The following is a 27,799-nucleotide window of genomic DNA, read 5'->3' on the forward strand; positions in this document are numbered from 1 at the left end:
GGAGCGGAGAGGCCCCCACACTGCCCCTCTTCCGTCAGCGGACGCACTCCTGGTGGGGACCCGCATCACTGACAGGATGATAATGTGCACATCATTTGACAGCGGACATAGTTCGACTTAGGGGTGTAGTGTAGACATGCTCTCAGATTGGTTTAAGAGTGATTAATATCATCTTTGCTAAATTTTAGCTAGTGGGATTTAGGGATTTTTTTTTCCTAATTATTGTTTTAGCAGTGCTCTGAAATCATGCCAGAGTCATCCTCAGAGGGCTACTGGTAGCCTTTAAGCATGGGTGTTATTAGCACAGTTTAAGCCATAGAAGGACTAGCCCTAAGAGGAGCTTTTGTGAGAAAAAGCTCTAAAGATGAGTATGTGTTTTGTTCTCATCTTGCTATGATGATTTTTTCCCTCCAGCTGAGTAGCCGAAGAGGTTTCATTTTGACTGAACTACTGCCGTGCCTCAAGAAGGCATTGATGTTGGTTTATACACTTTTAAGAATTCCAAACAGAAGTGTGCTTCTGTTGTTCAAGTCCTGAGACTTTTGAATGAAGTGTCTATGTATGGATTAGTGTTCCATTAGCGAGTATTCTCCCTTGATTTGTTGAGTTTAATTGGACTCCAGTTGGCGCTGTTGTTTCGCTCCCCACCTCTCTTGATGTGCCTCATTTCTTTTAATATGAAAGATTAACAGACGGAAAGGAATAGAGAAAACCATTTGTGGTTGTGAATCAGAGGGAATAGAGAGAAAGTATTTGATTTTGCAAGCAGAGCAGGATAAAGATGATTTTAAGAAAAGAACATGCAATAAGGTTCAAATAGCCTTCCCAATGTAAATATATGCACAGCAGTTATACTAACCCCTACCTTGCAGAAAACTGTTTCCAGCCAAACATGGATGTTAATTACACCCATCCAAACTAAGCTCATACGCTCTGGAATGTTTTAAAATTTCCAAACATAGCCAGTATCTATTTACAAGTCAATATTAATCAACAACCTCTAAGTAGATTCTATCATGCTGCCAGTCATTAATGGCTGCCCAAGTGGATGTTTAGAGATGACTTGTAGTGAAAACAGAGAGAGTTTTCTGTACATCTTTTCTGCTTTTATATAGAGGTAGTCTCTCTCTCTCTCACACACGCATGCTTGTTTACCAACTTAGAACTAGAAGCACATACTTTGTTGCTTCTGTAGGCTGCGTGCACTGCACACAACAGGGTCTCCACGCATCCTTCCATTCCCTGCCCCACAAGCTCCTTGTTTGCCACTCTCCCATACTCTTCTATTCCAGGGACTCCCTGTGACCCCACCCATTCCCTCAGGCCAGGGACTTGTGCCCCCCCCCTTTCCTATCTCCTGCACCCTCCCCCATGCCAGTAGCTCTGTGTGCCCCTTCATTCCCCAATATCACCATCCCCTCCCCCCAAAATGCCAGGGCTCTATGTCTTATTACCTCTCCAAAGTACCTTTTCTTCCCTCCAGACTGAAGGGACAGTCGGACAGCTGGCATCCTTTCCCCCACAGCATAGAGCAGGCTTTGTGGAGGCAGCGAGCTAGGAGGGAGGAAAAACTGAATCTCCTTCACTCTCTTCTCCCTCTGGCTCCCCCTGCTGATTAAACATTTCCCCCACGCCTGTTCTCCCTGCAACAAGCCACCTAAGAAAACTTTTTAACTGTTAATGGTTTTTAGCCACGCCAAGGGTCTGTGCCATTTGCCCTACGTTCCCCCATTCCCATCTTTCCTCCGCCCATTGCTTCTTATTTCTTGTCATCTAGAGTGCCAATATTTTGAACTCAATTGAGAAAAAGGACAAAGATGAGATGGGGAGTGCTGGTATGCTAGAAGATGTTAATCGCACAATCAAACTGTTCCTATGAGCTACAGACAACTGCAGATCTGATTAGAGCTGCTGGGACTTGTAACCAGATGCCATGTGTCCCCCATTTTCCCCTTCCAGGTTCCCCAATTTTCACAAAAATTAAGAGATCTGCCTGCCCATTGATGCTAAGAGTATTCCCTGAAATTTTGTAAGTGATCAGATGTGGCATTCACATTACAGACAAACCGAGAAATGTCATCCATTTGAACATATGACCATGTAAGCAAGTCAAAAACCTGGTCTGTCCTGCTTTTGCCAGAAGACTTCTTAAACCCTAAAGGACTGGATAGTTGGACAAGAGAAGGACTTCTCCCAACTGTTCATCAGGAACATAATTAAATTTAAATAATTGTTAAAGCAAAAAAGTTTTAAATAGTCTAAATCTCCCCTTGCTGTCTATCAGGTTTCACTCTTGTCTCTTGAGATATTACAATCCCTTTAGTTCTACAGTTGACCACCGAGTCCTCCAGCGAAAACTAAGTAGACATAACCTGATATTCTTCACAAACATCAGGAAAATAAAAAAAGATTCAATAATCCTGTATGCATTAGGGTGAAACAAAGCACAAAAAATTCTTGACTTTTCCTCTGAAGATCACCTTTAAGTGCAAATGGCAGGAATACATAGCTGATGTCATGAAAGGTCAGCCTTAATTGTCACTGTAAAAGAGATTGCAAAGTCCGAAGATCAGAGACTTACCACTGAACTCACTATAGCGTCTCCATTTCCTTCCAAAAGCCCCTAAACCTGCAACTAGGGCGTGGGCTATGCTTAGATTTTGTCCCAGCGTAACCATGTCAGTTAGGAGGTATAATTGTTTTACCCATCTAGTTAAAATAGTACAAACGCCTGTAGTGTGGGCACAGTTTTACCCCAGACAAGTACCTAACACCAACAGTTTATTCCCCTTTCCCCCATATACTGGTATAACTGTTTCCACACTATGAGGGGCTGTATCGGCAGACACCTGCACGGAGCCTGGGCTGCAGTCTGCCTGCAAGGAGTCAGTTGCAGGATGAGGGCCATAGACATTTCCCTTCCACACAGAACCTCAACGCTTTCAGATGTATCAGAACTAGAAAGACATTATTGTACTCCAGTGTCAAATAGAAAAATCCTGACAAGACTGGAAATCACACATGAGTAACATTTACATGAACCAATAATTTTTTTTTTAATTCCCTAACACCACATTAAATGAACCACTGGGCTTCTCACTGCATTTTTTTTCTTGTGTGTCAGTCTTTTAGACTGTGAGCAACTTGGGGCAGGAATGGTCTTCATACTGTGCATGCACAGTACCAAGCACATTGTTAAAGAAATACAGTAAGCTAATTTATTTGCAATGGAGGCACAGTTAAATGTCAAAATCAGCATATGTAACCAGAAAATACTATAGTCCGGAAGCATCAAATGACTCACTAAAATTTCCAAGGCCATGGCTTTGAAAGATGTGCCACCTTCCAGACTTCAGTAATCATGGGACATTCTTATGGGTCTGTTTTGGTTTTAAGATGACCCTTTACTGTTTGTGTAGATTTTTTAAAAAACTAACATTGTGAAGTTTTGGCTCTGTATAGTATATTTCTAAGTACTTCTAAGTCTTTTCTTTTTGAACTAGTTCTTCATCTTGACTGAAGTCAGATTGAATGGAAAAAAACCAAACAACCCCAAAACACTGAGCAGCTTTGGTTTTGTATCACTGTTTAGAAGCCAACAATGAAATCTAACGAATTAAAAATAACCACATTTTTCTAAAAAAGCAGGCTTTGAAGACAACACATGTATGTGATTTACAAGCTTTAAATATTTACCAGTGATTGGTAAATATATAAAAAAGTGAAAACACTCAGGTGTTTGTTCCAAACAGACAACCTGCATTCACTTTTAAAGTCGATCATTCGTGATTAAAAACAAGTGTATTTTGTAACCATAGGTATAGTTCAAGGCGAGTTTCAAATGTAGTTCATTCAATTTTTTTTTTGCCAAGTTGGAGCTTTTGTAGCTAATCAGTCTAGTCATTCATATATTACAAAACCTTTCTTTATTAAAACAACTTAAGGATAAAAACAGACATGCCCTCGTTTGTTCTTCAGCATCTCTACTCTCGTGACATGTTATATTAAATTAAATACAAAATAAACTACTTGTAATTGCCTGGCCTTTTTCAAGTGTGTCACAACCTTAACATTTGTTAATGTAAAGCGGACATTTGGTTCTGTATTCATGTCATGCATGTACAGAGTGTGGGGGAAAATGGAAAGCAGAACCATGTGAGTTTAGGACAGAGCATTAGCCCTGAACGTTTTCCTGGATTTTGTCAATGTCTGTCAAACTTCAGCTTTATCTGGCTTTTGTACCAAATTAAATATATAAACATATAGATATAGACTCAGATGCTTATAAGCTGTGCACTAAAAATCAAGAGACAACTGGTTTGTTTCAGATAAATGTTTGAAAGACCCAACAAATGAAAAATTATGGATTAATTCTGGTCTGTCTTGTCAATATATCTGAACTCTTTAGAAGATCTTTAATCCAACAGAGTGCAATATCTTCCAAGCCATTTTGTACTGTGTAACAAAAATTTAAGGAACCATAATTCCATTGGAAAATATATGGAACAACATTAATGCCAACTGGTATTCAAAATACTATAGTTCAAATTATTGTGCATGTACATATGTAATGCAAACATAATGGAGCTGCAGAACCTATTTGGCCTGCAGAACTCTTATTACTGGTGAAGAAGTTGTGTGTGAAAGTTGAGATCCCACTCTGACTGGCAGATCCTAACTTGAGTGTGTAGGGCTGACAAATAGAAAAAACATTTAGTGCCTGTAATCTGAGCACACTTGACATGGAATCAACACCAAAAACATGGAACCTCACATTACCATTCTTACAGAGTTGCTTCCCAGAGTAAAAATCACACTTATGGCAGGTCTACACTATGGGGCTAAGTCGACCTAAGTTATGCAATTCCAGCTATGTGAATAACATAGTTGGAGTCGACGTACCTTTGGTCGACTTATTGAAGTGTCTACACTGTGCTGGGTCGACAGGAGAAACTCTCCCATCGACTTATCTTATGCTTCTTGTTCTGGTGGAGTACCGGAGTCAAAGGGAGAGTGATCAGTGGTTGATTTAGTGGGTCTTCATTAGACCTGCTAAATCGATCCCTGGTGGATCAATCGCTGCACATCGATCCTTTGGTAAGTGGAGACAAGCCCGTAGAGTTTTGGCTGGCAACGCAATGGCTATGCATCTATGCTCCGGTTCCGCTAACATTTATGGCAAAAAACTCTCCTGATTCTCCATGGAACATGATGATTGTTCTATTCACATTGGCCCTTATTGCTAAGAGGCTGCAGCTTACATGTAGCGGTTACATTCTATACCAAAAGTCAAATGCTCATATTCTTTCCCAGTGTCTATTACCCTTCCCATATATCTTCAAGTTTAGATTTCAGCTTCAGATTTCCTACCTACTGTTAAAAAAAAAGGAAAGAAAAAAACCTCCAACAGTGCCCAGAAAAAAGGGATTAATTCGTTCCCAACAGTATGCCGCAGTGGCTTCAGGAAGGAGAGAGAAATTACAGATATTCTAATGAACCAATGGACTCTAGTAGCTGTCTGGGGGCTATAACGGACAATTCAGCTCTTCCCTGAATTGTTCCCTCATATTACAGAGGAGTGAGCAGCAAATCCCTTGCAGTTTTACTGGCATGTCATCAGGCTAGCACAGGGATCAGCAACCTTTCAGAAGTGGTGGGCCGAGTCTTCATTTATTCACTTTAATTTAAGGTTTCGCATGCCAGTAATTAAGGTTTTTTACAAGGTCTCTCTCTGTAAGTCTATATATTATATAACTAAACTATTGTCGTATGTAATGTAAACAAGGTTTTCAAAATGTTTAAGAAGCTTCATTTAAAATTAAATTAAAATGCTGACTTTACACCGCCGGGCCGCTGCCAGCCTGGGGTTCCGTTTACTTAGGCCGGCAGCAGGCTGAGCGGGGCCGGCGGCCGGGACCCCAGACCGGCAGCGGGCTCAGCAGCTCAGCCCACTGCCACTCAGCCTGCTGCCGGTCTGGGGTTCTGTCAAGGTTCCTTCCCCATTCTGAACTCTAGGATACAGATGGGGGGACCTGCATGAAAGACCCCCTAAGCTTACTCTTACCAGCTTAGGTTAAAAACTTCAAGGTACAAACTTTGCCTTGTCCTTGAACCCTATGCTGCCAAGCGTGTTAAACAAAGAACAGGAAAAGAGCCCACTTGGAGACTTCTCCCCCCGCAAGCCCTACACCCCCTTTCCTGGGGAAGGCTTGATAAAAATCCTCACCAATTTGCATAGGTGAACACAGACCCAAACCCTTGGATCTTAAGAACAATGAAAAAAACAATCAGGATCTTAAAAGAAGAATTTTAATTAAAGTAAAAGAATCACCTTTGTAAAATCAGGATGGTAAATACCTTACAGGGTAATCAGATTCAAAACAGAGAATCCCTCTAGGCAAAACCTTAAGTTACAAAAAGACACAAAAACAGGAATATACATTCCATTCAGCACAGCTATTTTACCAGCCATTTAAACAAAACAGAAATCTAACGCATATCTAGCTAGATTACTTACTAAATTCTAAGACTCCCTTCCTTTTCTGTGCCCAGCAAAAGCATCACACAGACAGACAGAGCCTTTGTCCCCCAGCTTTGAAAGTATCTTGTCTCCTCATTGGTCATCTTGGTCAGGTGCCAGCGAGGTACCTTAGCTTCTTAACCCTTTACAGGTGAAAGGGTTTTGCCTCTGGCCAGGAGGAATTTTATAGTTCTGTATACAGAAAGGTGGTTACCCTTCCCTTTATATTTATGACAGGTTCCATCCGTTGGCTCCTGCCAGCCAGGGTCCCGGTTGCCGGCCCTGCTCAGCCCACTGCCAGTCTAGGATCCCGGCCCTGCCCACATAGAGTGGGTACCTACCTTCTCCCTGGTTCTAGCCCATTCTCCTCCTCTCTCTCTGCACTGAACTGGGGGTGGGAGTGCACTGAGAACAGGGCTGGGGGTGAAGGAGCAGGCTGGGGGTTGGGGTGTAGGCTCTGGCCAGGAGCTAGAATGAGGGAGGGCGCTCAGGGTTGGGGCAGGAGATTTGGGTGTGGAGTGCTTACCTGGGCAGCTCCCATTTGGTGTGAGGGGTGCAGGTGGGAATGTGGGGGGGGCGGGTGCAGGAGCTCCCGTTTGGTGCTCAGGGTAGGGTGGGAATGTGGAGGATGCAAGAGTCAGGGCAGGGGACTGGGGGTGTGCGAGGAGGGTGCAGGAGTCACGGCAGAGGCTTGGGGAACTGTGGGGGGGGGGTGCAGGAGTCAGGGCATGGGATGTGGGGGACTGGGAGTGTGGGGGGAGTGCAGGGCAGAGGGCTGGGAGTGTGGGCTAGGGTCGTGGGGGTGCTCCCAGCCCCCTGCCCAGAACAGCTCACAGCAGGGGGCTGGAGGGGATGTGCCCTGATTCCACCCCCTTTCCCCAAGGCCCTGACCCCACCTCTTCTCTGCCTCCTCCCTGGAGCAGTGAACACGCTGCGGCTCCGCTTATCCCCCTCCCTCGCAAGAGCCATCAGCTGATCGGCAGCAGGGAGGGAGCGGAGGAGGGCAGGAACCCAGCACGCTGCGGGAAGAGGTGGGGGAGCGGGGACCTTGCCTGCCCTGCAGCAGCAGCCAGCAGGACCAAGCTTCTTCACCCTGCCCCTGCGGGGGGAGGGGGCCGGCACAGAGAAGAGCAGGCTGGGGCGGGCAGGATTTTTAATGGCATGCTGCTGCCTATCGGGGTCCCGGATGCAGGCCTCGTTCAGCCCGCTGCCGGCCTGGGTTCATCAGCGGACTGAGCGGGTCCGGCGGCTGGGACCCAGCAGGCAGCAGTGTGCCATTAAAAATCAGCTCACGTGCTGTCTTTGGCACCTGTACCATAGGTTGCCGACCCTGGAGTAGCAGTTCTGATTTCCCTGGCGAACACATTTTTTAAAATGTTTATTCGATAGTGTCAGCCAGAAAGAGACTGACCATTTTGCACTGAAAATGTACGATATGCAATAAAGTTCTCCAGAAACATCCATTTAGTCAGCCCATCCATGGAGATGGGGCAGAAGAAAAACTAAGTAACATGCATAGGTCCCCAGGACACATACCTTCATGTGACAAAAGACCAATTGCACTAGAAGTACCAGTGCTTTTCCATTCTAAGTGAAGATCAATTAGAATTACTAAAAATGTTTCTCCCCCCCACACACACACACAATTAGTTTACTTAAAAATTATACTCAAGTTGACAGTTATTATTGTTTGCATTATTGGTAGCACCTAGGAGCCCCAGTCCTGGATCAGGACCCCTGGGTGCTAAGTAGTGTACAAACCAGACCATAAAGATGGGCCCTGCCCCAAAGGGCTTACAATTACATGTCAGACAAGAGATGACAGATGGATACAGACAGATGGGGGAGTACAACTGAAAAAAAAGAGACAGAACTGGTCAGCAGGACAGGCAGTGGTAGTCCAAGTTTCTACACATATTTAAATCCAGAAAAGCTTCATTTCAAATTTAATTACAAATTCAATGAAACAGTAGGAAATGAGATTAATAACTGAAGCAGTGGCACCAACCCATTTTCCTCTGGTTAATGTTTATCAACATATAAACCTCCATTCTGAGTGTGCGCACAGAAGTGCAATTTCAGCAGTGAGACCGGAACATCTGTAATGAGGTGACCAATACAAGGACAATACAAGGACTCCTAATTGGAGTTCATTATAATGCCCTCAAACATCAAAAGCATTACAGACTTAACAGCAGTTTGTCATGGCAATGTCTGACTAGTGCAGTGACTCTCAACCTAGAACACTCAGTAGAACATTAAAACTACCAATAACACTACCCAGCTCTCTGTCCTTGTCACTCGTTCCTAGGCCAGTAAAGGAAATAAGTTATTAAACTAAATTTGAATACTCTACGTGTACTTTCTGCAAATAAGTATGCATTTATCAAATGATTTTCAGGTTTGTAAACCCCTTCCTACCAGGAGAAATGTAGCTATTGAAATGTGCATTCTTCTCCCCGCTGGTTGCAGATTTGCTTCTTAAAGTCACTGAGTAACATTTTCAAAAGCACTTAAGTCCCACTGACTTTCAAGGAGACTTAGGACAGGTCTACACTAGCACCTATGTCGGCAAAACTTTTGTTGCGCATGGGGTGTGAAAAAACACACGCCAAGCAACGTAAGTTTTGCCGGCATAAGCGCTCGTGTGCACAACGCTGTCGGTAGGAGACACTCGCCCACCAACATAGCCATCGACACTCATTGAGCTGGTTTTATTATGTCAAAAGGAGAGCCCTCTCCCACTGGCATAACGCGATTAACATGAGTGCTCTTAGAGCAGCACAGCTGTATTGTACAGACATGGCCTAAGTCACTTTTAAAATGTGACTTGAGAGAAATTTTCAAAAGCATCTATGACTAATTTATATTTATTTCCCACCCCCCAAAATAAGGGGACAATAATAAAAGGGGAAAAAAGAGCAATATCTATCACATTTCTGATTTTACACTACATTAAAAAGTAGAAAATGTTTGTAAAAGGGAAAAAAAATCTTCCAACTTTACTGACTGGCTTCCCCCCCCACCCCCCGGGGTATGTTGTTTAATACTAATAACCCTCTGAAGAACTTATGAAGCCAGACGGAAAAAGTGATAAACTTTATAATCTTCTTCCATTATCCACAAGTGCTGTCATACCTGAGCAGCACAGTTGCCAACTTTCACGCGGTAAATAAGCATCCTGACTTTCACAATAAGCCAAAAAACAAGCTAATCCCATTTCAAAACAAGGCCAAAACAAGCCAATCACTAAGAATCCTAATATCTATGTGACTAGATCCCCCCGGCATGCACTTTGGGACTGTGGTGTGCCCGCTCTGCGCCCGACTCTCCCCCCCCACCCCCCGGCTTAACCCCGTTGCCCTTGCTTGCAGGGAGCCAATCAAAAAAAAAAAAAAAAAAAACCAACAAGCTACAAGCCAAACAAGCCAAAAACTAGCCAACAAGCAACTCACAAGCCAATTAAGCCAAAAACAAGCCCAATTTCTGCATTTTTTTCACAGGTTTGGCATGTCTGCTGAGCAGGTCTTATTAAGCCAATATGGGTGCCTGGCAACTTAACAATTACTGCCCAGAAGTTAATTATCGAAAGGATATAATCAACATGACAAAAGTTTATGTCACGCAGATAGCTAGCGCTAGACTTATTGGAGGAGTCTGTAGTTTGAACTTCAAGAGTTTGCATTAACAACCTTTCCTCTTTTTACCAGCTGACTCAGATCTAGTGCTGGGTGAATATTGCAAAGTAATTTTTTTTTGAGAAGAGCCATTCGCTTAGTGTTCAAACTCTGCATGTTTTCTTTGTGTCAGTATTTTATTAAACAAGTTTACTTGCAGGAACATCCTCAGAAGCAGCAAGTTTAAAATACTAAGGGAATAGTTACAGAAAGCAAATTTTGAATAGTAACAAAAACATGCATTGGTAACTTGATTTTAAGAATTATTTGTCTAGTCTGGGACAGAAATATACCATATGAACTATGTATCCAATAAGTTTGGAAATTCGTAAACTGCTCAAACCAGCTGCAGACCAAATAATTCACAGAAGTTAGCCAACTAATTTAAAACAAATACAATCAAGAAAAGATTCTTCCAGTGGACACTTCTTAGGCAAAATTTGAATGATCTATTGCAAGTTATCCATCCTTGTAAGAATAAAATCGCAAGACAGACAGCAAAACAAAATAATGAAAAACAGCATAAGAGGGACAAAAGTGGAATACGTAAATCAGGTAAAATTAAGAAGAATAGAATGCAGTTATTTGAGGAAAATGCTGTTTTGTGAGGCTTCATAGAGGGTCTGGAGTGGGTGAAGAAAGCCAGCCACTCTCTGCTGACAGGACACAGAACAAGCTAATGGCAGGAACTAAGTCACCGCCATGACAGACACTGCATGGATGCACCTCTGCGCCCCAGCTGCAAGGATAAGTAAATTCCACATCAGGGTCTGGAGACTTGCTGTGATCACAAAAGCTTACTAACCAAAACCTCTGCAATTACTTCTGATGCTAATTTTCCCCACCCTCTTACACTTTGCCTTTTGTAAGATGTATTTGAACATATTTTCCTCCCAACCACAACCAAATTTCTTGTCATTTAATGTCCTATGAAGTCATAAAAATGGAATTGTGACATCACATTTCACGGAAAAGACCAATTGAAGATCAAGCAGGCGCACATGGGCTGCAAAAGGAAAAATATTTAACAACTTTGATAATCAGCCAAAGTGTTAGGTGAAATTATTTATTAAGTGTGGAAGAGAAATGGCTCTAAGGCTTGACTGATGTAACTGGATTTTCTCCCAAGCATGAAACCTCTGACCAACCCCCCCCCCACGCCCTCCCCAACCTCTTTTTCAATTATTTCTTAACTCAGTGAAGCTTTCTTTTTAAAATGTTAAGTCCAAGTAGAGCAGTTGGCCAGAGCAAGTTATTTTACTTTGCTTAGTTATATTTTTCTTCTTAACTTTTGTGAATGACATTGTATTTTATTTTAAAAAAAAAAAAAAAGACATAACCAAGCTCAAAATAAGTTAATGTGAGAAACACACACGCAAAAAGCCACTAACAGAATCAAGTACGTAAACGATGTTTGCAGGACCCCCAGATTCTCTGATAGCCTCCTAATGCACATGCAGGGAGTAAAAGCAAGTGAGCTCCATGCTTTCTGTCACTCCAAAGCAATGTAATCACTATTAGCCAAGAGAAGGAAGAGAGAGTGTTTGTTTTTCATGCCTCTACTCCTCCACTTGTGCTTAAACGTTAAAAATAACTGAACACCACACTTTTTTTTTTTTTTGCCATTAAAGGCTACCTCCAAGGGCATGTAAGTCTCTTCTATCAAAAGGACTGTAATTGGCAATGAACAATCATAACCATACACTTCACAGTTTTAAATATATTTTAGGTCCCATCAATTTATAAGCTTTTTGGGTCACCACCCACAGCTACTTCCTTTTATCGTAACAAAAAATAGTACTTCTCCACTGTAGGCTAATGACACCATCTGTTTAGCCCCAGTACTGTAGCATTAAGACATAGCACTTTAACTTCCTAACAATCCCATGTCCTCACACTTCTTTAGATTCTCAAAAGACACAGGCAGGGCAGAAGGCAGGAAAATCGGCTTCCCATTATCTGTATTCCCTGCTTCCTCCAATGTAACTGCGAGGCCAGGCTCCACAGGGACTTACACAATCTGACAATTTCCCTCCACCTCACCTCAGAAGAATAATGCCAGTTGTCAGGATCGGCAATAAAAAACATCAATCACATACACTTACCAAAACAAAAACAAAAATAGTGGGACAGGAGGAATTTATGCAAGTCGGCACTGCTTGTCATAGGAAATAGGCTGGTTCCACCAACAGCAGCCAAACAGACCAGCACCTGAAATGCGTCTATTGGTTGAAGCCAGCCTCAGAAAACCAAGAGATTCCCTCTACCTGTGTTGAAGCAGTGTTCCCAAAATTTCTTGTAGGCAAGTCCCCCTCTTCAGGAAAATTGAATCAATCACATGCCCTTCAGCTTCACCATGCGGTACTAATGCCTACACATCTTAATTTATATGTCTTTCACATTCTCCCCTTAAAACCGACATGCTTAATTTTATTAAACCTTTACAGTGTATTCTCTCCCAAGAATTCCAACAGGTTTGGTTTTGTAACCTTTGTTTATACTTTCAGGACTATAATAATATTTAACTAATGACATTTTCGTTAACACCTTTTCCTCCTCATCGTTTAATCACCTTTTGTTTTATTTTGGGAGGTTTGGGGACACTTTTTAATAATTATTCCTTTACTTGTCAGAAAAGAGACAGAAGATCAAGTAATTTATTCTGACCATACATATTTACCAGTGGAAAAATGCTAAACGGATTAAATCTCAACACATATGGCCAGTGTCACCAAGACAGCAGCTAACTATTCATTAGTGTTGCACACAAGCCCAGTCTGTGTAGAACAAACTATAACATCGCCACAGCTCAGTGAAATGGATCTCAGAGAGGGGGAGTCACACAGCCTCAACTTTAGAAGCTCCTGGCCACTAAGGTCAGGGGATATACTGAAGGGGCCACAAACCTTAGAGAGTAGAAGCAAATATTCTACATTGTCGTATTTCCTGCTAGCGAGACAAAAAAGCAAAACTGACAATTCAATGCAAAGACAGCACAACAGCCTGTCTGCCGTCTCAGCTAATGGAAAAGTATCAACCAGCAGCACTATTTTCTACAAAGGATGATCTCAATGAAAGATGATACGGATGTTAGCGGTCATTTGGCCTGTTCCTCTCTCTTCCCTCCACTAGTTTCCCCCAGCAAGGCCAGAGTAAGTCACAGCTTTGGTTAATTATGTATCCACTTACCTGGACTACATGAGAAAGGCTACTTGAAATTTATTTTAAAATGTGTTTTTATTTTCAAGAAACATTATTAGAATGCTCCCATTTTAAAAGGTCAATTATCTTGCTACTGAAAGCTGAAAACATTTGCCACATGATCCTTCCATAAAAGAGGATAAATGTTGGCAAACAGCCACACTGCATGATGTAGGGAAAATTAAACTGATCAGTTTGATTTATTTTCAGTTACTTCAATTGTAACATACAGCTTCAGAACTTAGATTTAATTAAAACATTTCATTTGACAGGCAATTGACATTTCAATTAATTTGAGAGACAGATACCTGTAACATAACCCGTCTTCCACATATACACCACCTATCCACTCATAAAATCAGCCATGGATATCTTATTAATAAACCGTAACTCATCAAGCAGCTGAACATGAAGAAGCTTAAAGAATAACAAGGAATAAAGAATTCTGTCATAAAAAATGGATACAAATGAACTTAGGCAGCCTTTTTCCCCCAAAAGCTTTTGCCAGTTAAAGCACACCCCAAATTTCGACTTCCGTTTTATATGGAGCACAAAATTTATGGCTGGCTGATACACAGAAATTGATTAAGAAAGGCACCCTGCGCACTACAGCCTAATCAAGAGCCTTCTGTCATATGTAGCATTAAGCTTCTATTTCTCCCTTTTATGAATAAAGCTACTTTTTGTCCCCTCTTCTTGTTACCTACCTCCGGCTGGCCAAGCCTAGAGAAATACTTGTCCACCAACAAGACTCCTGTGAGTCTCCTGTAGTCATTATAGCTCTACATGTCCTTGCTGTTTTTCTGTTAGTTTGGGAATAGAATTACCTATACCCAAAGACATAATTTTTCCTTTCTGAGTAGCACATAGAAATGGCAAATTATCTGGGAGGAAAGGTTTCAGAGTAACAGCCGTGTTAGTCTGTATTCGCAAAAAGAAAAGGAGTACTTGTGGCACCTTAGAGACTAACCAATTTATTTGAGCATAAGCTTTCGTGAGCTACAGCTCACTTCATCGGATGCAACCGATGCATCCGATGAAGTGAGCTGTAGCTCACAAAAGCTTATGCTCAAATAAATTGGTTAGTCTCTGGGAGGAAAGTGATTCACAATGTTTTTATGACAGATGTATTACATGTAGCCACAGCAGGATAATGCAATCTTTTCCCAGACAGCTCACTAGTACAGTCAAACTTCTTGGAAGATGACTCTACTGAAATCTGTGCCAAAGATGTACAGTCAGATTAAGTAAACATGCATGGAACGTAAAACACCCATTCACTGTTAAATAATGTCCTTAGCAAAAAAGCCCCTTGTTACAGATACAACAGGTTCAGTTTTCTGCATTTTTATTTTGAAAGAAAGTGCCCAGTTGGGTTTAAAACAAAACATTAAAAGAAAAACCTAAACTCTAAGAACAAATACATTATTTCAACTACACAGAAAGCCTGTAAAATATCCAAGTCTCACAATGGTGTGAAAACATACAATAATACAAGTCTTTTGAAAACAATACTGCACATAAAGTAAAATTCTAACTGATGCAAGTACAGTGGTAGTAAATCATTTTTGAGAAACATGACACCTTAAGAAATTTTCACTTGTGTCTTACTATCACCACATCATTGGCTGTTTCACATATTTATCTTACAAAACTACAAAAAAAAACAACCTTGCTTAATAAACCAAAACATTATAGCATCTTTCAAAGCTTACAGAATTTAAAATTATATCACCCAAAAAGCAACCACTTTATGATGCCAAAAATATTAACTTCGTATTTGTACCAGTTTTCACCTTTTAAGAGGAGAGTAAACCCAACACATGGCAAGAAAATGCTAAGAGAGTTTTTGCAGTTAAGTGCAAGAGAATGGATTGTGGGTTTTCAGGGAAGGGGAAAGAACACAGGTTACATAAGGTTATGAATTGAAAAAATTAAATCCAATTTCTTGGTCCTCTCCGGGGTTAGTTTTCTACATTGAAAAATGTTCTCTAAGCTTTTGCCATAGGCAAAAGTGCCAAGATCTCAAGTATTAAAAGACCCACTGAAAAACAAATATGACCTTTAGTAAAGCAATCAAGTCAAATTTATATATCCCAACAAAAACAATTTGGAAACGTGAGTCAATTGAGTAACAGTTCCTGGCTGGGAAATGCCAAAAGAAAAAAGGAGGTAGAAAAAAAAAAAGTGGCCTTTAACTATTACGACAATGTAAACTGTCAGTAGAAAGCATATAAAAATGACAGCTAAGCAGAGTACAGATATTCCAAAGCACCAGCAAACACAGTCAGAAGCATTTTCCAGCAAAATCTGGAGAAAAAGGTAATCTGACAACTGTTACAAAAACATATTATTCTGTAATGAAACATCACATCTATTACCTAAAATATAATGTAGACACAAGTTTGCTTCATTACTGCCTTTTCAAAAGTTTTTTTTTTTTACCCCATCTGTAGCTTTTATTTAATTGAATGAATTGATAGTTCTGCGGTAAATTACAGTGAGTCCAGCTCCTGTGATGCTACAGTTCTAAGATCAATAACTTGGAAATCACCCTTAGATTTGGACACTCTAGGAACACATGAACAACATATACAGTGACCACAGTTATAATGCAAACAAGATTTTTTACTTGTAAGTTATGTTATACTCACATACCCATTTTCTCAACCTGAGAGAGCGCAAGCAATAGCCAACGCCGTATTCATCCTCACATACCCAAAGATAGTATAGAGTCTGGTGGGTCTCTCAACAGGTGGTCATCAATAGATGGATGATTCTTGCTGGGGTCTTCCAACCCTATCCATACAAGGGAACCCTTTTATCTTGTTATTATGACCACCCTCTACGACCTTATGCATATGCATGAGGGTTCCAACCTATTTTTCCTAATCTGTACTTCCACACCACATAAATCTTGGGGTGCCCCACTCTTCATAGGTTGTCCTCTTAGTTCCCCTTTTTCTCATGAACATTTATGTACATATGTTCCCATGGTAACACCCAGCCAGAGCAGAACTTTCTGTGATGTTACAATCAGGTAGGTGCCCTGCAGTCTGAACAGGTACAATGAGGTCTAGATGGGTACATTGTGGTATATTTTCTCAGAACATCACCTATTGGCACATCCTTTACAGTAATCTCGTGATCTTATTGGCATAGGGTCATTCCTGGATCACCTACTCATGTCAAATCACCGTAAGCCTGAGGCCTAGAGTGGCTGAGCTGAAACCTTACAGGCTTAGCCTGTAGGTCTTGCATTACTGCCTTACCTTACTTATATATCTAATACACACTTGTCACTCCTAAATACTTGTCAATCTAATATTCTTACAATCCTATCCTACTTATATCTATTCATCATATAGTCAGTACACATGGAACATATTATTTAACCACAACATAATTAAATGATCAAACAAGCTAACTGATGACACACCATAGATATGGTTACAAAGACATGCTCATCAAGACTGCTGTAGAAAATTGAACTGTAATACACAGCTAATCAACAGCCCTCTGAATATCATAAAAGCAGAATGGGAGATTTGTAAAAAAAGATTGAAGTGGAGACATGGCACTGATTTTTTAAAATCTCACTCACTACCATCCCTCGCCCCTTGTGCCCTGCCATTGATGTCAACATCAGCAGATCATTTGTCCATTTCTCCTTCAGACATCACTGCACCTTCTTACACAGACACACACACAAGCATGGAAAGTCCTTCCTGAGCTAGTACACACTCCTCACAATCAAATCCCTCCTGAAGAACCACTTGTACCATGCTGCACAGAAGAAGCTAACCAGCTGAAAGTGGTAAATTGTGAGCCTTTAGGGATAACTATATTTTATAAAAAAAACTTTAGGCCAAAAACATGGCCAACAAACACCTAACTTTTATACTGTATTCTTAAAGAGTATCCCATGTCTGAGCACTCTGTTCACACATACCGAATGCTCACACTAGTCTCTGCCTTCAGTGCTGTTAATAGAATACCGCCCCCAATACCTCCACCCACCCTATCCCAGTTTCACTTCTAATTGCTGGTAACTTTCTGCTGTTTAAAACAAAAAAGGAGCAAGTGATTTTATGCCCCTACCGCTGTCACCACCTCCCTTTCCTCCTCTCCCACCCCCATTTTGAAAGCATTCCAACCAACTTTCAATTCTATCACCTGGCTCTAATCACTACCTAACCCAGCAGTGTCCAACCTGGGGCCCTCAAAGGCAAGTGTGTTAAGAAAAAGAAAAATTTATTTGATTACAATTTAAAATGTGTTCCTGGAGCTGGGTCCTAAGATTCTGATTTTTGAATCTGGCCCCATTTCAAAGGGGAGGTACTAGAGGGCACAGCTTTGCATGGCTTCTCCCCCGTAACACTAAGAACAGCCCTGATGCGAGTTGGGGTTGCTGTCCTTTTCCTGCTGCAGCTGCTCCGCTGCTGGCTGCCTGCTACATCACAAAGAAGGAAGAAGGGAGTATAGCTCTGGCTGCCCTACTGCTCACTTCCTTGGTCTGGCTTTTGAAGCCACAGGGAGAGCAGGACATGACCTCAACTGGCTCTCCTTGAGTACAGGGAGTGTTTAGCAAAAGATGGCTCCCTTCCCCTACAGAGCCATCAAGGGCAGCCCAGAAGAGAGTTAAAAAAAGAAGCTAAGAAACCACCACCAGTTTTGGCTTTTTGATTGTGTACTCTACCTGTGGTGCAGGTATAGCAGAGCCCAAGCTGCCCTAACATGTACCAGCTAACCTGAATCCCTAAAAGGACCATATGCCAGCAGGAGATAACCAAGGTACAGTCCACTGCACCCGCTCCCCTTCCCCACCCCCAAGAGGACCCCATATCTTTTAGGTTGCAAGGAGGGAAGCACAGAAGCCAGCTCTATACCAGTCAGGAATTCACCCACAGTGGAAGAATTCTTAACTGGGAAAATGCAAGTGGTTTCCACTCCTACTCTCCTGTCTGGATGGTGCAAAACCACCAAAATTGGACACAGAGTCTGCCCTCAAATATTGATTGAAGCTCCCTGGCCTTGAAAATGTTGCATACCACTAGTCTAAGAAATGTGTCCCGTATTCACCCGGTGGGCAATAAAACAGCTCAAAAGTAATCTTCACTTGCATGACAGATTACAGTTACCTCAATTACTCCCCCCTCCCACACATACTTTAAAAGCTTTTTTAATGTAGGCCTCTAATGTTCAGGATTTCTATTTGGATTAGCCTTCTCCTGTTTAAGCATGACAAAGTCCAAAAGAAGGAATACTGCAGTTGGCAATTTATTCATATCAGAGGGTCACTATTTGCCAGGGGATAGCCTGGCAAAAATATCCCATTAACAGTTTTATTTCAACTATATTATTAAATCTATAATCAGAGTACATTAACAATTCTACAAACCGCTACTCTCATACCCAAAATATTCCTTCTCTGCGTCTTCACTCTTGTGGCCTGTGAGCACACAGGTTTTGGTTCAATAAGCCCTTCGATACCCTAAAGGAGCTCAATAAAAGTATAAAAATTAATGCAACTGAGAACTGCTGTATTTTTAAACACCCAGGGGTAGATTCTGATCTCACTGACTTCAACTAACTCACTCTGGATTTACATCTTATATACCCAAGATCACAATCTGGATCCACAAAATAGCCCATAAAATCCTACTCTTTATAGCCCCGTTAAACGAGCTTTAGGAAATAGATCAGTTCTTCGCGGTGGCGGGACAGAGAGGGGTGGGGATAGGGGAAGTTATGCAATACAATTTTTCCTCCTCTGTATAAACCAATTCAAGTTCTTGTCCACTCTCTAAGAATCTAGATAGGAGATTATTTCTTTATTCTGCTGGGGGCTTTTGGATAGCAAAAGGGTTTGATTTTGTTTTCTCCTCTTGCATCTTCAAAAAACAGAATCCATAGGGAAACTAAATCCAGCTTTTAACAAATCAGTAGACCTGGTGTATGGAAAACTTCCTGGGATTCAAAAGTTACTGTTTTAATCAATAAAAATTTTACAAGACTGAAATTCAGTGTTCGCCACTAGCATAACCCAGTTTTTATATTGTTTTGTGATAGCAACATTTATTTGTTTTGAAATTTTATTTAATGTTCACAATGGATAGTCTGACAACTGAGAACACCTATGAGTCTTCCATTTATCCTCTAATACTAAGGCAACATAGGAAATGGAAGCACAAACTGCCCCATTCCATTTTGTTAGTGTGCCTGTTGTGATCATAAAATATCAGGGCTGGAAGGGACCTCAGGAGGTCATCTAGTCCAACCCCCTGCTCAAAGCAGGACCAATCTCCAATTTTTGGCCCAGATCCCTAAATGGCCCCCTCAAGGATTGAACTCACAACCCTGGGTTTAGCAGGCCAATGCTCAAACCACTGAGCTGTGAAGGGATTGCCTCTACGGGCAAGAGGGAAATTTAGCCTCCATGTCCATTCCTTGGCCTCCGTGACCAAAATTGTTCATTAGTATTAATTGTGATGGCATTTTTGTGTCATCTCATTTCATATAAGCTGCCTAACAGAGGTCATGTATGAACTGAACATGGACCAGATACGACTCTGTGTCCTCGAGGTGAAAGGTTCTGTATCCCATTATCTATCCCCTACAAGTAATGTTTGTATGAAATTTGACATAAATGCTAGGTTGGCCACCATGGATTCAAATAAAAAGCTTTACAGCAAGTTCAGTGTGACAAATTAAATGGCCCTAGAAATGTGCTCTCATGCAGTCAGACCTATGTCTCAAATTTATGCTAGACAGCTTTCTATAGCTCTGTCTGTCAGAATTTAAGTGTCTTGCTAACACGCAGAACAGCAGAAAAATCACCTCTTAAGAGCATGACAGCCTCAGGCAAAGGCAGGAAGGCAAATATCTTCATACTGATGTACAGTTTCATCATATTCATCTCAAGAACTAGACAGATGCCCAAAACCATCAATGACAACAAGGACAAGAAAAGAATATATAAATCAGACCAGAGGGCTCTTTCATTAATCCCTTAATGATTAAACTTTAGACAGTGAAGTCTACCTTGATATAACTTTGATGAACAATTCTGTGTGGACAAAATAAAAAAAAAAAGTCTGAGAAGTCTTGTGTTAAGTACCTCAGATCAAAAGCCCCAATATAGACATCATATTTCTAGATGAGAAAATCATGGTGTGGTAAAAATGTTTTTATAAATATAAATATCGGCTTTAGAGCCATGCTTCAGAAACTTCCAGGTCAAAAAACAAGTCTTATGACAACCCGCCCCTTGGAAAACCAGGAATCTTCTCTTACGCTGGTAAGATATCTCCCATTTCAAGACCTGAATGGACCATGAAATATTGGACCTGCAAATCCACTGATTTCAAAGAGCTCTGGATAAGACCTGGGGCCGTAAGCATCTTCGTTTTTAAAACAATAAGTGATAAATATGGGTGTAGCATAGTACAGACTTCTCACAACATGAATGGAAGTGCAAAGAAGTCCCCAAAAGGAACTAAGGTGCAAATGGCAGTTTTCGTATCTTGCTAAATCAAAGTAAATTTATACCAGACACCTTGAAGAGTATTTTCCTAGCAACTTTCAGGTTTCTACTCCCAACCTCTCCTGTGCCAGAGCTCTGCATACAGAGATAGCAATTTGGGGATTTGGTGTTGTTTGAAGTACAATACTCAAAATATGTTTCTATTTATCTTCTAATCAGAAATAGCTGAACTTATTTTCTAAGACCTTCCAAAACAAATCATTTCTGAGCAAACACACATGCAAAAGGTGTCAAATCCCAAAAGATACAATCAACTGAAAATTGGGGATATAACAGGAATTATAAGGGAGGCAGTGTAGCCCCAGTGTATAAAGCACTGGATTGGGACTCAGGTTCTGATTCTGTAAAACAGGGATAATGATGCCAAACCTCCTTTGTAAAGCACAGTGAGATCTACTGATGGAAAACACTATGCAAGACCTAGGTATTATAATGGTAACCTTTTACTACAGGGATCAATATTAGTTATTCTCAGACTAGTTTTCCTAGTGGAAGGGTACAACATTTCCTGCTGCAACTGTACTTTTCAATCTTTTCCAAAAGGTTGCATCTATTTACAGTTACTGTACAAATGAAAGCCAAACAGCTTCCATGCCAAGCTAAATTAAACACCCAAAGTTTTAACCACAATGTATATGACTAAATGCTTGAAGATTCCAAACTGTTGTTGAGGGTACTTTCCAAAATAAGCAGCCCACAAGCAGACACACTGAATTAAACATTTCAGGAAACCATGGAGTGCATTCAGAAAGGTCAAGTTTGATAATGGTCTGCTAATAAATTTTTCAGCTACCTGTGGGTCAGTATTAAAGGGTATGCTACTTTAACTTGTATATTTGTAATTGAAGGGAGAGAATATCTTAAGTACAGCAACATCAGATTGCCCACAGCAGCCCAAGAAAAGGTCAGGAAAAGAGTACTTGTGGGCATGCAAACCATAAAACCTCCCATAATTAATGTTGCAGTGAGGATTAAATGTAACAAGTGCATTGCGGTTGCAGCTGCACATAGAAGTACATTCTTGATCCACATCCTGAACTTTGTAAACCAGAGATAAATGTAGCCTTTCCTAAGATCTGCTTTACCAGCCACCAGCAAGGGAACTGATCCTTCGCTCCCAGCCGGCAGAAACAATAGTTTGCAGTGAGCCAGAAGAGTACCCAGAAGTCACCTACTACAGGACAGGCCCAACTAAGAAAATAACAGAACGCCACTAGCCGTCACCTTCAGCCCCCAACTAAAGCCTCTCCAACGCATCATCAAGGATCTACAACCTATCCTGAAGGACGACCCATCACTCTCACAGATCTTGGGAGACAGGCCAGTCCTTGCTTACAGACAGCCTCCGAACCTGAAGCAAATACTCACCAGCAATCACACACCACACAGCAAAAACACTAACCCAGGAACCTATCCTTGCAACAAAGCCCGTTGTCAACTGTGTCCACATATCTATTCAGGGGACACCATCACAGGGCCTAATCACATCAGCCACACTATCAGAGGCTCGTTCACCTGCACATCCACCAATGTGATATATGCCATCATGTGCCAGCAATGCCCCTCTGCCATGTACATTGGTCAAACTGGACAGTCTCTATGTAAAAGAATAAATGGACACAAATCAGATGTTAAGAATTATAACAATCAAAAACCAGTTGGAGAACACTTCAATCTCTCTGGTCACTCGATTACAGACCTAAAAGTTGCGATTCTTCAACAAAAAAAACTTCAAAAACAGACTCCAACGAGAGACTGCTGAATTGGAATTAATTTGCAAACTGGATACAATTAACTTAGGCTTGAATAGAGACTGGGAGTGGATGGGTCATTACACAAAGTAAAACTATTTCCCCATGTTTATTCCCCACCCCCCACCATTCCTCAGATGTTCTTGTCAACTGCTGGAATGGCCCACCTTGATTATCACTACAAAAGGTTCCCCCCCACTGGTAATAGCTCACCTTAAGTGATCACTCTCCTTACAGTGTGTATGGTAACACCCATTGTTTCATGTTCTCTGTATATATAAATCTCACTGTATTTTCCACTGAATGCATCCCATGAAGTGAGCTGTAGCTCAAGAAAGCTTATGCTCAAATAAATTTGTTAGTCTCTAAGGTGCCACAAATACTCCTTTTCTTTTAACAATTACTATGTAATTCAATGCAAAAAAAATCTAAGGTGCATAGTTAAGTGCATAGTCAAGATATGTCAAAGCTAAAATTGCATGTGCAAGCTACAACAACTATTTCAACTTTGAAACTGAGAAAACAAAAAGTCAATAATTTTCCCTAAATTTTCTCAAACTCAAACTGAGCAGCTCAACTATTTTTGCTCAACTTTCATTAAGAATTATTAATCTTTGTGAAGAGACAAAGGCTAGAATATTTAAGGTCAAAAGGTTCAAGTTTTGTGAAGCTGCAATCAAGGGAGAAGGGGAAGTTAGAATGGAAATGTTTATGCAACCTTAACTGAAGTCACTACCTTTCCCTCTATATTATATAAGCTACATTTAACAGCATTTCCTCATAGAATTGTTGAATGCTTTGTAGCAAGAGGTCACTATTAGAATATTCTATATAAATTTTACCGTATCTTCTCACAATTTGGGCAGCTACCATGTTTGAAAAATCATGACAGTTTTCCCGAGCATTTTGAATGGCAATCATTCAGTAATCAAGTCAAGAGGGGAAATATTTATAATCAGAAAGATAAATATTAAAGAGCTTTTACAGTTCTGAATTTTGTGGAAACAGAGCGGGGGCAGAGGACATGGGATACAAGTTAAGCAAAGAAGAGTGAGTGTGTGTGTGTTCTGCTGCCAGCTGCTGACCACAATCAGATCTATCTAAGCACAAACACAACTAAGGCTGTATTATTTTAACGGTTTTCACAAAAATACAAAAGTTGAAAATTTGTCACAAAAATCAAAATCTTTGGTAAAAATTGTGAAATTCAAACTTACTGCCAGTTTTTTTTTTCTTCCTATGCAAATAAAAACAGGCAGCTGGAGATGAGAACATGAAACCAAACGTACTGAGGTAGGGATGACTGTGCAGGAGGCAGACAGGGATGGCACCTTGTAAGTAACCAGTTTGACTGCTCTTGGGCTGAGCAGGGGAAGGAGGCTTAAAAAAGACTCCCCCAGAGAATACAGTATGGTTTTCTCAAAATATGGGGAGGGATACCCATCTCCATCACCTAAATTATTTGGTTTCCTTCTCGATATTCTCAATGGTCTAGTTACCAGGGCAGGTGCCTTTGTTTCAGCAGCCTGTCTACACAAGCAGCTCCGCGAACACACAGGACAGCCAGTGCCTGATTGCTTTCCTGCTTGGGACTGAACTATTCAGATACAGGTGGGTGCAAAACTGGTTGGAAAACCTTTCCCAGAGAGCAGTTATCAGTGGTTCACAGTTATGCTGGAAGGGCATAACGAGCGGGGTCCTGCAGGGATCAGTTCTGGGTCCAGTTCTGTTCAATATCTTCAACGATGATTTAGATAATGGCATAGAGAGTACTCGTATACAGTAGAAAGAAAAGGAGTACTTGTGGCACCTTAGAGACTAACCAATTTATTTGAGCATGAGCTTTCGTGAGCTACAGCTCACTTCATCGGATGCATACTGTGGAAACTGCAGAAGACATTATATACACAGAGACCATGAAACAATACCTCCTCCCACCCCACTCTCCTGCTGGTAATAGCTTATCTAAAGTGATCATCAAGTTGGGCCATTTCCAGCACAAATCCAGGTTTTCTCACCCTCCGCCCCCCCCCCCCACACACACACACAAACTCACTCTCCTGCTGGTAATAGCCCATCCAAAGTGACCACTCTCTTCACAATGTGTATGAAAATCAAGGTGGGCCATTTCCTGCACAAATCCAGGTTCTCTCACCCCCTCACCCCCCTCCAAAAACCCCACACACAAACTCACTCTCCTGCTGGTAATAGCCTATCCAAAGTGACCACTCTCCTTACAACGTGCATGAAAATCAAGGTGGGCCATTTCCAGCACAAATCCAGGTTTTCTCACCCCCCCCACCCCCATACACACACAAACTCACTCTCCTGCTGGTAATAGCTCATCCAAAGTGACCACTCTCCCTACAATGTGCATGATTGATAGAGCCAGAAGAGTTCCCAGAAGTCACCTACTACAGGACAGGCCTAACAAAGAAAATAACAGAACGCCACTAGCCGTCACCTTCAGCCCCCAACTAAAACCCCTCCAACGCATTATTAAGGATCTACAACCTATCCTGAAGGATGACCCAACACTCTCACAAATCTTGGGAGACAGGACAGTCCTTGCCTACAGACAGCCCCCCAACCTGAAGCAAATACTCACCAACAACCACATACCACACAACAGAACCACTAACCCAGGAACCTATCCTTGCAACAAAGCCCGTTGCCAACTGTGTCCACATATCTATTCAGGGGACACCATTACAGGGCCTAATAACATCAGCCACACTATCAGAGGCTCGTTCACCTGCACATCCACCAATTTGATATATGCCATCATGTGCCAGCAATGCCCCTCTGCCATGTACATTGGTCAAGCTGAACAGTCTCTACGTAAAAGAATAAATGGACACAAATCAGATGTCAAGAATTATAACATTCATAAACCAGTTGGAGAACACTTCAATTTCTCTGGTCACGCAATCACAGACATGAAGGTCGCTATCTTACAACAAAAAAACTTCAAATCCAGAGTCCAGCGAGAAACTGCTGAATTGGAATTCATTTGCAAATTGGATACTATTAATTTAGGCTTAAATAGAGACTGGGAGTGGCTAAGTCATTATGCAAGGTAGCCTATTTCCCCTTGTTTTTTCCTAACCCCCCCCCCCCCCAGACGTTCTGGTTAAACTTGGATTTATGCTGGAAATGGCCCACCTTGATTGTCATGCACATTGTGGGAAGAGTGGTCAGTTTGGATGAGCTATTACCAGCAGGAGAGTGAGTTTGTGTGTGTATGGGGGTGGGGGGGTGAGAAAACCTGGATTTGTGCTGGAAATGGCCCACCTTGATTTTCATGCACGTTGTAAGGAGAGTGGTCACTTTGGATAGGCTATTACCAGCAGAAGAGTGAGTTTGTGTGTGGGGTTTTTGGAGGGGGGTGAGAGAACCTGGATTTGTGCAGGAAATGGCCCACCTTGATTATCATACACATTGTGAAGAGAGTGGTCACTTTGGATGGACTATTACCAGCAGGAGAGTGAGTTTGTGTGTTTGGGGGGGGGGGGGGAGGGTGAGAAAACCTGGATTTGTGCTGGAAATGGCCCAACTTGATGATCACTTTAGATAAGCTATTACCAGCAGGAGAGTGGGGTGGGAGGAGGTATTGTTTCATGGTCTCTGTGTATATAATGTCTTCTGCAGTTTCCACAGTATGCATCCGATGAAGTGAGCTGTAGCTCACGAAAGCTCATGCTCAAATAAATTGGTTAGTCTCTAAGGTGCCACAAGTACTCCTTTTCTTTTTGCGAATACAGACTAACACGGCTGTTACTCTGAAACGTATACAGTAGGTGGACGATATCAAGCTGGGAAGGGTTGTAAGTGCTTTGGAGGATAGGATTAAAATTTAAAATGATCTGGACAAACTGGAGAAATGGTCTGAAGTAAATAGGATGAAATTCAATAAGGACAAATGCAAAGTACTTCACTTAGGAAGGAACAATCAGTTGCACAAAAATCATTCTGGGATGTATTAACAGGAGTTGTTTTAAGACAGACACAAGGAGGAATTCTTCCGCTCTACTCCACACTGATTAGGCCTCAACTGGAGTAGTGTGTCCAGCTCTGGGCGCCACATTTCAGGAAAAATGTGGAGAAATTGGAGAAAAGTCCAAAGAAGAGCAACAAAAATGATTAAAGGTCTAGAAATCATGACCTATGAAGGAAGACTGAAAAAACTGGGTTTGTTTAGTCTGGAAAAGAGAAGACTGAGAGGGGACATGATAATAGTTTTCAAGTACATAAAAGGCTGTTAAAAGGAGAAGGGAGAAAAATTGTTCTTCTTAACCTCTGAGGATAGGACAAGAAGCAATGGGCTTAAATTGCAGCAAGGGAGGTTTCAGTTGGACATCTGAAAAAACTTCCTGTCAGAGTGGTTAAGCAGTGGAATAAATTGCCTATGGAGGCTGTGGAATCTCTATCATTGCGGATTTTTAAGAGCAGGTTAGACAAACAACTGTCAAGGATGGTCTAGATAATACTTAGTCCTGCCATGAGTGCAGGGGACTGGACTAGATGACCTCTCGAGGTCCCTTCTAGTCCCTATGATTCTATGAAATGGAGGGTTGGGGAAAGGACAAAACTCAAGATCTTCTAGACCCTCCCCAAACCTCTAGAGAAAGCAAGGCTATAAATAGTAATGTTTTCTAACAGTGCATTTTGCTTACTCTTTTTTTTTTTTAATCCTCCTTGCCTGCACTTCTTAATGATTTATCCTCTCTCTCTCTCACGCACCACTGACAGATGTGGCTACTCTTGGTGTAAATAAACAAACCTGGTTCTGCTTTAGAGCAAGAGTTACTGTACATGTATGCATACAATTTTGAAGTAGATGCAACAGATTTTAAGTCAGGAAATTTTTCTGCCCTATTTCCCACTCTGTTGTAGAGAACAACAACATATCAGTGTCTGGGTATACATTTAGCATTTTGTGAAGTAGTCCAGTTGATCATAAAGAAAAGCTACAAGTGATCACCATTTAAAAGCTTCAACGTGTACTGACAAGAGAAATTTTGATTCTTCTGCAGGCTATGCCACGAGTAAATAGATGACTGAAAGAGTGGCACAAAAATAATGCACCAAGCCACCTTTTTGG

The 27,799-nt window shown here is 41.4% G+C and overlaps 1 protein-coding gene across 3 annotated transcripts in view; it reads right to left on the reverse strand.

Moving 5' to 3' along the window:
* Positions 1-27,799, reverse strand: part of PTPRK (protein tyrosine phosphatase receptor type K) — a 576,923-nt gene that overhangs the window by 510,013 nt on the left and 39,111 nt on the right. Inside the window, exon 2 of one of the 3 annotated variants that reach the window (XM_074948400.1) lies at positions 16,117-16,197. The exons of the other annotated variants lie outside the window; for them this stretch is intronic. Within the exon in view, the coding sequence (XP_074804501.1) occupies positions 16,117-16,197 (81 nt within the window). The remainder of the gene's footprint in view (positions 1-16,116; positions 16,198-27,799) is intronic. 3 annotated transcript variants of the gene reach the window in all.

The sequence above is a fragment of the Natator depressus genome, chromosome 3 (genome assembly GCF_965152275.1).
Source record: "Natator depressus isolate rNatDep1 chromosome 3, rNatDep2.hap1, whole genome shotgun sequence".
Lineage (NCBI taxonomy): Eukaryota > Metazoa > Chordata > Testudines > Cheloniidae > Natator > Natator depressus.